This window comes from Telmatherina bonti, assembly GCF_933228915.1.
Source record: "Telmatherina bonti genome assembly, chromosome: 8".
In the NCBI taxonomy this organism is placed as follows: domain Eukaryota; kingdom Metazoa; phylum Chordata; class Actinopteri; order Atheriniformes; family Telmatherinidae; genus Telmatherina; species Telmatherina bonti.
Window position 1 is genome coordinate 14,602,132 of NC_136626.1, and position 13,431 is coordinate 14,615,562.

General features: G+C 38.0%; 1 protein-coding gene across 1 annotated transcript in view; it reads right to left on the minus strand.

Annotated features, from left to right (window-relative positions):
• Positions 1-1,755: 1,755 nt before the first annotated feature.
• The window catches only part of cachd1 (cache domain containing 1), a gene marked incomplete at its 5' end in the record, with an annotated part of 86,791 nt that continues 75,115 nt past the window's right edge, over positions 1,756-13,431 (minus strand). Inside the window, 7 exons of the mRNA XM_079245309.1 lie at positions 1,756-5,525; positions 9,854-9,955; positions 10,166-10,243; positions 11,104-11,265; positions 11,760-11,911; positions 12,342-12,458; positions 13,294-13,380. Of these exons, the coding sequence (XP_079101435.1) occupies positions 5,281-5,525; positions 9,854-9,955; positions 10,166-10,243; positions 11,104-11,265; positions 11,760-11,911; positions 12,342-12,458; positions 13,294-13,380 (943 nt within the window). The 3' untranslated portion in view covers positions 1,756-5,280. The remainder of the gene's footprint in view (positions 5,526-9,853; positions 9,956-10,165; positions 10,244-11,103; positions 11,266-11,759; positions 11,912-12,341; positions 12,459-13,293; positions 13,381-13,431) is intronic.

Sequence of the window (13,431 nt, forward strand, 5' to 3'; positions counted from 1 at the left end):
AATTTCTTCTTTATAAAAGTGGAAGAAAACAAAAGGCAAGCATTAAACCCACAAACTGCTCCTTTTCCTCCAAACCAAAGCAACCTCTTGTTGTATCAGAAACATGTTGCCTCTCCATCTGTGATTGTTTCCCAGATCCCCTGGCAGGAAACACCATATGTACAGAAAGGCCTCATAAATAACTGAGTCTTCCAGGCTGTACTGCCATCCTTCCTCCACTCACAGAAGGCTTGACCAGCATCTTGAAACATACTGGAGGTGTACGTTGGAGCACTGATACTTTAAAATGTCATAATTCTGGACTTCAGTGTGTAAAATGTTACCACAGCCTGTCAACCTTTCATCGTCCCAGCGTTACCGTCTGCAAAGCATCTTTGCCGTCTGAAGAGTTTTGCAAGTTATATAAGGGGATATTTTTCATTAATTAAACTTCCAGCCAGGTATAAATTGGCATCTGCACGTCTCGTTCCATGCTGAAAAAGGAAAATAAAAAAACAAATTGCCTCTCCAACTACGAAGCCAGGCAATTCTGCCAGATCAACAAAGCAGCAGAAATTCTACATCTCATTAAAGACACGGCTCTCAAAACAAGGCCAACAGGCCTCTGAAGAGCAGCTCTTTGGAGTGTAGGTGACCTAAATGTCCATGCATGAACCAGAGAGAACAACACAGGCTGGACGTGCATCAGACAATATTACTCTGCAGACAGCGAGCGTGAATAGTGGGCCATGTTTTACAGAAAACATGCACAGTCAAAAAGAAAAACCTCCCTTGCTTACGGCGTGCTTGACAGTTTGTGATCATGTCCACCGAAAACAACAAAATGCTTCTGACGATTCATTAAAGCACAATTTTCCAAATCTGGAACAAAACATAAGTGATTTTTTTTTCTTGTGTGAAATCTTCAACGCTTAGCTCAGATAAAACTACCTGCCTCTTAACTGTCACCTCTCACTAATGACATACTAATCACTGCATTGTCTAGTTATCCAAAATGCTCTTATTTCCTCACAATTAAGTGGCAACTTTCTTTTTAATGACTGTTAATCTCCACAGAAGCAGCTTCATACAGTGTTGTTATTTAAATGAAAAGACCTGCAAACAGCCCCCAGCCTGGAGCAGTTTCATTAAGAGTTGTTTTTCCTATTATCTGGCCTCAGAAGCATTGTCTGCTGTCCAATTCTGCACTCGTCTGATGATGAATGTTTTATGTAGTCATTTTACTCAGAAGACCCCAAGACTACCTGATCGCATGAATAATATATCTGATAACATTCAAACAGCGGTAGCTTATGAAGTTGTTTTTTGTTTTTTTTTTGTGCAGCAGAAGTTCAGATGACTCAGTAGGCAGGTTCAATCTCTAGGCTCTTATCTATACACTAAGCTCCATGTGGAGATGCCACTGAACCCCAAGTTGCACCCAGTGGCTGCTGAAAGAGTGCATGATTGGGTGAACATGAAACAAATTAAGCAAAACTGATGTGCAACATAAGCACAGACCGTTTATTAATGAGTTTGTTCTTCATGTTTATTATGCTGATGATGATGATGATGAGCCGAGTTTGTTGAGAGTGTAACAAATGACTAATTATCTCACATACGGCTGTAGTCAAGTATCTAACATATAATATTTTACTGCAGCAGGGACCATAATCGCCACATAAACACCACACAGTTTAAATGTAAAATGGACTTTTATCACATTCACATCGCAATAAATCTCAATTTGATAACTTTTAAATGATACATGGGGGCTGACATACATATGTACCCTCAGTAAATTGATGGCAATTCAGAATGTCCTGTATACATTTATATATTTGCTTACAACAGCTGGTAAATACTGTTTAAAAGCTCTCCAGGGAAAAAAAAGACCCAACACACACACTGCTGAAAAAATATGCATTAAATCCAACAATCCCTTCAGTTAGATTTCTTCCATGTGAAATTAAACTTACTGAAACTGTGTACCGTTAAGTAAAGAAAACAGATCAGACATCTGATGGGGATGCTAGTAAACATTCCTGTAATGTAAGATATGAGTGGCATATTTAACCCTCTTAGTTCAGCAGTAGTAGTACTTTAACATGAACAAGTACTATGACAAAACTGTTTCGTTATAGTACATTTGATGATGTAGACATTGTGTAGGTTGAATTTTTAAAGAGCTCACAAAGCATCGAGAAGACTACATAGTGTGCATGAACACAGCTGAGAGTTTTTTAAGTAGCAACAAAATCCGAGCGCTGCTTACATCTATAATCCACCACGAGGCTGCTGTTTTGGTCATTCCGGTTATGTTGCAGTTCTAAATGAGCTTGTTGCATTTTCATAAACATCTCAAAGACACAATAGATCTTTAAAAACTAAAATTCTCTTTAACATAAAATTGTGTATTCATTTTTAAGAAGTACTGACTTTCATCCAATATGGACCTAAAGAAAAAATAAGCTTAATAAAAAAACAAAACAAAAAGAAAAAAACATCCAAAAGCTTCAAAAATATAGTGACACCATAAACAGACACGTTAACAACCCGAGTATCTGAGCATCGTGAGCATACATCATGTTTTACCAACTTTTTCTTTTTTTCTTTTAAAAAAAAAGGAGTGTACAGAACATTAATAGCTATCTGTGATCCTGTATTCACACTTCTGATGAATCTCTGTAAAACAATAGAGATTTTGGCATCCAGAGGGAAAAAAATAAAATAAAATTTAAAAAAATGGATGCCACGCTGAACAATCAAACCTATAAAAAGCATGCAGGCACGCACGCACGCACGCACACACACACACACACACACACACACACATTGGGTCAAGTTCAGATTCTTCATTAGAATAAAAATAAGTGGATTTGTCAATCATAATAATTTCCTCTATAATTTTCTAATACTATTATGAAAAATAATGCATTCAATGAAAAGGTTCCAGGTGGATAATCACAGTCTCTCGCTCTGACACACACACACACACACACACACACACACACACACACACACACACACACACACACACACACACACACATACACACACTTACTTTAAACTAGACACATGTAGAAAATACATTTTGAGTGGTTAACCACAGAGGAGCCAACAGACCTCTGTGTGATGACAGCAGCATCTCTACCTCTTTTTCTCTCTCTTTGATGAGCTTGAGACTGCATCACAGGCATTGCTGGAAATTCAACTTGTCGTGCACAAAATCCAGCAAACAGCCTTAACACAAGTACAGCATCAGCTGGACCTCGGAGGCAAAAAGGTTGCACTGTCCAGGTTCTTCTACTCGGGGTGTCACTCTGGATCTGCGAAGCCTCTAGCCCCCCAGTTATTCCTACACACCGTTTACCTGGCAGTGACTTTAGTCAGGATTTTTTTTTTTTTTTTTTGCTGGTGTTAGCTTTAGTCTTCTTTCCTCTATCCACAGGAGGCTGGAAGTTTTCAGTGAGAACAAAGTTTCTGCCTCCTGATGCAGAGGACATTTTTTGTTTGTTTTTTTTGTTTTTCCTTCCAAGTTTTATCTGACATAAACACTTAAAACACAGAGAAAAAAAAACCACATCCTCTCAACTGCTTTGACACAAGATGTTATTAAGGCTCTTAATTTTTACTTTTCTTTGATGTCAAAAAACACCTGGATATTTTTGAAGGGAGACTTAGATTTTAGGTCCCTGCTCATCTCCATGACACTCAGCTGGAATTTTACATTATTCATCAGTAAATATAATGAAATGCAACGCAACAGTCCTGCAATGGGAGATCCTAATATTTATCTTTTAGTGCTATTTAAAGTGTCAACTCAAATATTTATTTATAATTTTTGTTGCTAACCACTATTAGACAGATATGTTTTTTTTTATACATGAGAACGAATGCAGCAGGTTATTATGTTGGTGCTGAAACATATTTAAGTTAACAGCAGTGGCAAAACGGGTTTCATGACATTGTTTATGACAGGACTGTTGGATTGGATTTCACATAATGGAAAGGTGTATCTTAAAAATGGGGTGGTGCACACAGAAGTAAATGGGATCCCATGTAGAAGGTGGACAAGATTCTTTTCTCTTGTGATAACACATTAAAATAAAAGAAGAAATAAAATGCAAAAGGGCTGCTGGTTAAGAGTCTTCTGTCTGATGAAAATGCAGACCCAGCTGCTGTAATACGCATGTTGCTAAAGTCCTAAATGAATAGCATTAGTAGGAAAATAACAACTAAAGTAAAAAATAATGAGCTGGAAAATCTGACGCACTGGTTGCAAAACCTTATTAGCAACAGATGCTAACTTATCTGTCTTGAAGCTGTACCTCTTTAATAAATAGTAGAAAAATAATATCTTCCTCTTAAAAGCATTTCCTCTGGCATTTATGTGATGCATTGAAACTTTTTCTTACATTGAAGTTCACAGACATTCATGAAAATGTCCACATTTCTTCCCACAGCGTGTTGTGTGAGACCAGCAGCCTCTACTGTGGATTAAGGGTGCAACTATCAGAGAGGGGGGGGGACACAACTCCGGAGCGTTTATCTGCAGAGCCAAGTAGAGTCACGCTGAAATAGATTTTACATAAGAATCCCACAAGATCCTTTAAAAATCTGAACTCAAGTATATTTACTCTTCACCAGCAATGCCTGACAATTTTCACAGATATGAGGAGTGCTCCCCTCCCTTCCCACCCTTTTCCACAGGTGGGCTTGGCAGGGAAGCTACCTGTTTTTGTGCTGAAGACTTGGTAAAAAGAGATCCACAAGGAGCTCCAACTCTGATTGAATTATCCACTTTAACAGAAAAACAATGAAGAAGAAAGAACTTTGTCCCTGTTCAAAGCTTTTGGGCTCCAGTTGTGTCTTTTCCTCAACAATGACTGATGAATGGGCTCCAACTGAATCATGTTTGCTTCTAGATGTGCTCTTTACTGGTGAGTTTAAATTCCTTCAAAATAGAATATAAAAAAAGAAAAGAAAAAAAAACAACAACAAAAAAAAGTCCCAACTGGTTTGACACACTGGCCCAAGAATGTTTTTATGGTGTGTATCTCCACCAGATTTCAAGTCAGGGTCAAGGTTAAAAGGTTGCCAAGGAGACATAGCAAGACATCATCCAGTTAGGACATAAATTCTGGTGTCCAGGGGACAGTCCAGCTGGGGCGTCCCCCCTCGCAACTGACAGTACACATTGTGCACTGTAACATTAAGCATACAAGCTGTTTTTTATTTTTTAAGAATAGTTTTAAAAAAGTTTAATCCTCATCAGGAAGCTCAACGGTTCCCTGTGGATCAGCATTCTGCATCCACGCTGTGCACCGTCACCGCAGCCTGCAGATGGTGTGTATGCGTGTGTAAAGGGTGGTGATGCGTGTGCCGATAGGGATGAAACTTGTGGCTGAGCAATGCTGCTGTCTGAGGAGGCGTGTCCAGGTCCATGTCATCGTCATGGTTACCGACGTCAACACCTGCCGAGAGTGGGTCGTTGTTTCCTGGTGGATTCTCGCTGTCCTCTTGTGGACTCATGGTGCTGTAGCCTACACACAGGAAAACGAGCAGAGGTTGAAATGACTGGATTTGTGATTTTATCATTCGAACACATAAAACAGCCGTTTGACCTGAAGCATAAGTCATTTCAGGTTGGAAAGCTGGGCCTCAAAACAAGAGCTACCCTGAAATGCACATGAAGCCACAAAGAACACGTTAAAACTGAAATTTAGTGTTCACTTTTTCCTTAGTTTACCTTCTTACAGTTCGTCCCGATGAGTTGTTGTCTTACAAAGGTTGTACGATATTTTCTGTTTCATTTCTTTTACAGGTAGGGCAGCTGGCTGTCTGGTTTTTCTGTTCTGGTTTTAATGGTACAGTTGTTGCTCTTGTTTTCTATCTTTTGTATCTCGATTTTACATGTTACAGAAATAAGGTGATGCAAAGAAAAGGCAGTCTTTTTGTAAATACAAAGATAACTAAACCCTCAAGCCTAAACATTCTCATTTGTTCAGAATTCACATCTTTGTTTTATTCTATCACAATACACCACAAAACATTTGAAGCTCCAGGACTGGTTGTTTATGCAATTTAACATTTACTGTACATGTGTAGTAATGGATGGGCACCAACTTGAACAGAAATGGAAAATCTTTAAAGCTATGATTAAGCAAAGGACATCCTCCAGTCTTATATATACAGTAGAAAAATATTCATGGAACTACGTGCCAAGTCACAGACAAAAAAAAAAAAAAAAAAAAATCACATACATATTCATAATAACTTTTCACCACATTCCACATATGTGTTTAGCCTAAGGAAACAGACACAAGCCAACATGGCTGTTAGGATATAATAACTAGAGCAGTGGGAGGGAAGTGCTGCTGTCACAGAGAAAACGGATCAGTATGTCAGAGAAAAGTAAATAAATGATGAAAAGATCAACACATAAATACGTGCTACCACAACCTTTAAAGTTAAGCTGTTCATTTTTATGTCTTCTTTAGTTTTAATTATAATTCTAATTAATTTTGCTTTAGTTTTCTGCTTAAATGTATAAACTATTGTACTCCCCATTGTAAACCGTCTTTGTTTCGTCACTTTTAAGTCAATAAACTGAATTTGAAACATACATTGTGGCAAAAAAATTTTCCCGCCAGCCAATCTGAAAATAGACTATCTTCCATAATTCTTTTCCCGCCATCTTCTTCACCTTCAGAAAAAAACAAAACAAAAAAAAAAAAAAAAACCACCAGCACGCTTTGCAGTGGAGCATCAATCTGTTATTACTGTTGGAGCACACAGCTCTGCAAACCCTGACAGCTTCTATAATTGCATTTGAAGAAAAATGGTTGTCACTTTATGTGATGATACATTAAACCTCCACATATACTGAACAATGTGATTTGTGTGCATGTGGTTGTGCATGTGGCATGTAAACTGAGGAAATGACAAACCATTTTAACATTTCATGGTTAGAGCAGATGCAAAGCAGGCAAAAAGAACATTTCAGATATCACATTTAAAAAACTTCTGCTCTTCATCTATGTTGTGCTTTCAGTTAAAATTATTTCCCAATAATGTTGTCTTACTTTACTTAACATCTAACAGCTAAATATCTAGGCAGCGGCATAACTTAATTGAATTTTTCCAGTGATATTTTAAAATCTACAACTCAAACTATGTAAAGCTATAAAAAGTCCCCAAGTGTACTAGTCTGCTAGAAAGTTATGTGCACGGTGCTCTGAGACAAACTTCATTGAGAATACACATTCATGATGGGTCTTTTTAATGATGCACATTCATAATGTGACCAATATGCTAAAGATAGGAAAGTATAAATATAAAGAAAAGTAATGCTAAAGTTTTCTTTAAGTGTTAACACCAAGTATGAAAACAAAAAGTATTGCCCCTTTTTATTTTTGTAATGTTATAAACAGAGCCCTCCTTCAGCTTTTTCCTACTGAATATGAGGAAATCCTCTTTTTGCTATTTAACACTGAAACCATTTTCAAGAGTGATCATGAAAATACAATCATTCAAGAACTTTTTCCAATCACGTGTTCCACAAAGGTGATGTTTCACCGCTGTCCTATTGAGACTTAAGTAAAGTATTAGACTTGCCATCATCCAATTTTAACCATTCGTTGTTTACTTTAATGAATACTAAGACTACTGAAAAAGTAATATCTCTTCTATGACCATCGGATGAGGAAGAATAAAAAGTTACTTACTGCATTGGTAACAGTTTACTGGTATTTAATCATTGTAAAACTTTTCCAGTGGAAGGCTTTCATTATTTGTCCTGTTAAAGCCAAGTCAAGACTTTGTTTTTCTTTTATATTTTCGGCCAGCAAGTGTTTGAGTCTCTAAATATAGTCATACTCAGAGGTTGAGTATCTCCCTAAATGATCCACCAAAGATTCACCAGGCTTTGATACCAAACAACAGAAAGCTGCCACAGAAAAATGCAGGCGAAAGAGGGAATGATAGACAGAAGGGATCAAGATATAAAGAGAGGCAGACAGGGATTACTTGAAAGGGAAGGATATGGAGACTTCAAAGAAGTTCCTAACATGGAGGGTGCCAATTTCTGCCAAGTTTATTCCCGTTTCCCCAAAAGAGCCAGTAATTCAGGTAAATCTATTGCAAACCATGTCCTGCTGAAAATATTCAGCTGCTCCAGGAGAGGAAATGTCAAGCTGTGAGCAAATTAGAATATTTTCCCTCTGAAAGAAGGCTAAAAATGTCCAACAAGTATGACGAAAATATCCTTAAAAAGAATTAAACAAGATAAGCCTAAATACTAGAAACAAATCATAGTGAATAAAGTCCATCTCAGAACTACCTAATGACACACTGAAAAAACTCAAATTAAATGACAAAATGTTCTTTTTCACAGGTTTCTTCCATGTGTAGAATGATACCACATCTTGTTAACATGTTCTAGCTTAGCATCCAGACTGACCAAAGGACAATCTGCATACTAAGCTAACGTTTGAAAAGTCTTGCTGGCTTTGCCTAAATGTTAGGATATTTTATTAGAAAGAACAGAAATTCTTCATTTTAATTTTTCATTTTTAAAAAAAAAATAAAAATCCTGTCATTGTGGCTGTAGTGATTAGCTAAACTAAGCTAGTGGGCTAGCTTCATATTGAATAGCAACTTTGAAGTCTCAACTCATGAATTTGCAGAAGTCCCAAATGGACCTATTTCCTCCCAAATGGACCTATTTCATATCTTCTCATTATTTTACCTGAATTTCCTCCTTTATCCATACATTTACATTTCACTCATCTTTTTTTTTTTTTTAAAAAAAAAAAAAAAAACCTGTCCAGCATCTCAGTATACAGAACAGCAATCTGCGTGCCATATTTTTGCCAAACAGATTTGCTCTGTCAAGGGAGACATCTCATGTATATGGCTGCCCTTGATAATCTGAATATTTTTATTATTTTTATTTTGTTTGATTTTTGTTCATTTCTTATCTTTGCATTTTTTTCAGCTCCACACCTTTTCCACACTTGCACATACTGCACAGCATCCCACCTCCTGTTGCACAACATGCAATTCTGTTCTGTTCACTTATCTGTACTCCTTTAAGCAGTTTCTTATAAATAAAACAAACATGAGAGAAAATGCAGACACCAAACAAGAATGTGTGATGACCTTTCCTAAAAACATTGCTTCTGAAACTATAGTTGCACATACAGCATGTAAGGCAGGAAGTGTGACAGATAAAAGGCATGACTACTGAAGTGAATGCCTTTTTTTTCTATTTTAGTTTCACTTTAGCCCACTCTCCTCTCTTCATATTCGCCCTTATCTCTGAAACATCTGTTACAAAACAAGTAGCAAGGATGCTCATTTAGAGGAAGTAAAGCAATGCCATATGTGGGTGGCTGAGAGCCCGTGTGGGTGAAACTGTCCAACCGCACTGAAAATAAGACGTATGAGCAGCCCATCCAGAGTTGCAGACAAAGAGACAAAAAGACCCAGACCTGAGATATAAAGATAAACAAGGCAGGAGCTGAAGGTGAGAACTGAGAGCAAACTGAATCTGAGGTAAAGTTTAAAAGACTGAAAAATAAAAAAAGATTAATCAAGATTTTAAAACCTAATTGTGACAGTGTTACAAAAAAACAAAACTATCAGAAGTCATTTCAGAAGCTTTAAACTTTCAGACACATGTGAAACTGTAAGGAAGAAGCAGGAACTTTATTAGTACTCAGTTTAGCTTTGAGGAAGCATGACGGACCTTACAGATAAAGCTCACCCAGTTCTTCTTCCCACCCCCCCCGCAATGATGATCTTTTGGACATTTCTTGGTAAAACTTCTGGCTTCTGTTCAGCTCTGTACATATGTGATGTGTCTTACCGTGGTCACTCTCTGTTCCAGATCTCCCCCAGTACCTCCGTCTCCGCTCAGGAGTGTGAGTGTGCCTCTCAATCACCGCAGCTATAAATCTGGTATTACTTACTGAAAGTAAAGAAAGCATACTAGTGAGACTCTTAATCTGCAAAGTTATCAAACACCAGTCAAGCAGTCAGTTCTGGGTAACTGGGTTACCCAGCTGGGTTACTCAGAACTGGGTAACTAAAAAAAAAAAAAAAAAAAAAAAAAAAAAAGAGAGAGAAGAAGACTTCTGACTTCTGCAATGTGGTGTAGCATCTTGTAAAAATAACTTACTGATTCCTCTGTCCTCATGACTGTCTTCATCCCTCTCATCTCTTTCATTGTCAAGGTTGGACATTCTCACTGACATTTCTGCAGCACAGTAAAGAGAAGAAGAAGAGGGTGATACGAAAATAAGAAACTTACAATGTAAGATGTGGCAAAAATCACAAGTAAGCTCGAGTTATATTGAATCAAAAACACAAAGACACGGATAGAAAAAGAGGCGTGATGGCAGGACAATGTTGAGCACGGTTAAAAACCGCTTCATCAATAAAGTATTATCACAGTTTAGAATGAGCAATGAGCAGCAGATATGGGCAAATTCACCGCAGTTATGGCTATTGTGGGGATTGTCAAGAGGAGGAACATCAGCCAAGCCAATTAAAGTAGCATCTGCACCTGCCAGCGGCCATCTCATTAAGTAGGCATAAAATATTCACTCTGCAGTGTGATGTGCTCCTACCAGTGGATACCTGTTAGGAAACTGTACTTAACTTGAGATATTATTTGGTTTCATGCAGATGTGTTAGTTTAAAGTTTAAACATGTTTAGCCTTGCATTTTACTATGTACCAATAAATATATGTACTCAACAACTATTGATCTAATGCTAATTCAATCTATCAGCTTGTAGCTGTTTGGCTAAAAGAAACTTATACCAAAGAATTTTACCAAGACAGTATTTTATAGCCAAGATTTTTGAGTAATTACATAAATGTGTTGATCCCACTGTCAGCTATTTAGCTGCAACATCACATGTGTGTACTTTTACAGTACATGTGGGACTATGTTAAAAGCGACGCAAACATTATGGCTCCCAATGTTTTTATGTGCAAGACAACAAAAGATAATCATGAATAAACACAGGCTGTAACTGCATTTAACGGAAAGTTTTGCCATAGATATATTTTTATGAGACATATACACCTGTCCCATCACTCCCAGTCCCACCTTGTGCAGCCAGCGGTGACATGTGCTGATGTGAACGTCTGTGGATCTGGTGTCTGTATGCATACACAGCCAGCACCAGCACCATGATGCATCCCATGATGCCGCCAGCAACTGGACCCACGGGGGCACTCTTGATCATGTTCAAAGATGCCACCTCCTCATCTGCGGAAGACAGTGACATGGAAAGAGGAAAAGCAAAGGCTGGTGAGGGCTTAAGGAGACACAAAGAGTTGGTATCAAACTGCTCATGCTTCGATCCTAACTCTCACTGTGATTCTGATATGTTTTCTACTTCTATTCTCACATTACTGTGAGAATATATTTTTAAAAAAACTAAACGCAGCTTCAGACAGATCACTAGGTGAAGGCGAAGAACACTAACCAAAACCGTTTGAGAATCATGACAACAATAATTTTTTAGTCTTGTGGACCCTGGCAGTAATCCGACATCTATCATATTTTATTAACGCCTGTACACTTCCTTATTCTGCTGGCTGAGAGGTATGCTGCAGTATATTAATGAGAAATCTTTCATAAAGGTGAAATAAATCTAAAACACTGTAAAGTACGGTATAACAAAAGGATGCAAAAAGACTAAAGGAGACACATTTACAAAGAGGGGGCTCTATCCGATTGGCTTCTTTTTTGTAGCTCACCGAGGAGCCCAAGGCTGTCTGCGTAGGGACTCTTTGCACCGACGATGCCCCCAAAACACTCCTTCTGCAGGGCACAGTATGGCTTGTCCAGGTGAGTTTTGCCATCGCTGTCCACCATGCACCACTCACAGTCCAACACACCAAAACAGTCACTGCAAAATAAAGCCATACAGTAAACGACAAAATATTGAGTTTATGATGGGAGGAAATTAACATCTATTTTACATACTGAACGAGAATAGCTGCAAAAAGCATTTCATTCACAGTGAAAAAGTGTTTTGTGCTGCTTTCTCTCTAATCTCATCTGTATCACTGACAAGCACATCCTCATCATGTCAGTAGGACATCTTTTAAACTCAATTTTCCTCATAAATGTTCAAAATACAGAGCGCAAATTCAATACTTTTTCAGGCTGAATTTATTCTACTCAGACAGGAAACTCTTTATACCTTCATGTTTATGTCCACATGGTGGCAGTGTGCCACTGATGTGCAGCAGTTTCAATGCAGGAAATGCTATGTAACAATGCATACCGTATCTGCTTGTACACAGCTCTGTAAGAGTTTGCATTGGTGTTTATACCTGCTGGTGTATCTCTGGCTACAGTGGGTGTTGATACACTGGAGCAAAGTGTCATGCAGACTGGAATCAATCACATTCAGACTGACAGGCTCTTGATGCATCTCACAACTGGGGTTCCTGCACAACAAACCATGAAAGAACAAAGTGAAAACCAGATATGTGCAGAGACATTTTCCTGGTTAAAAAACAAAAGCAGCAGCAGTGTGAAATAGGAATACACTCCACAAAGGCAAATAAGGTAAAAGTGACCAAAAAGAGGAAAAACAAAAGAAGAAATCAAAGCATTAGCAAACAAAGTTATGTCTTCAGAGTGGCAGTAAAAGCGCAGCAACATTTGCTGACACCAAAAGGGAGAAAAATGACAGTGAAACATGATAATTACATGTCTTTCTGAGATAAAGGAGCACTTTGAAACATTGACATGCTGTCAATGGCAGCTGATGGCTGATGAAAGAAGGTGGGTGAAAAAAGACAGAAAAAGAGACTGCGATGGGGATGGACGCAGAGTTTGGAAAAGACTTCGCATAGGTAGTGAGCTAGAGAAAAAAAAAGAATAAAGAAACTCCCCCAAAGATACACACAGGAAGCATTTTTTTTTTTGTAGAATTGTTTGAAGAGACACACACATACACACACCCACACACAACTCAAATCCTGACAAGTGGAGTATGACAGCTAACAGTAAAACAGCACTTAGGAATATTTTCATGCTTGATACTGAACTGAATAAAGACAGATAGAATTAGAATGGCATCTAAAAGAACTCAGGTTGTTAAAGAACCAACAAATTACAAACCTCTCATTTAATATTAAAAAAAAACCTGCAGATCAATTCAGATTTCAAGCTGCAAATTGTTTGATTACCCAGAAGACACAATCTTGATTTAAACATTTGCTGCCTTCATTGAAAGGTGCTAATGCACTTATAGTATGAAGGAGTAGCGACACTAACCTGTTCTCAGCATTGGTGAGGTTCCCTGTGCACTCATTGACTTCCAGAGGGCACTCGCATGGGCATTCACACTCGTTCTGCTCCATTCTGAACAACACAAAAATGCCAAAAAGAAAATAGATAAGTCAGAGAAAAACA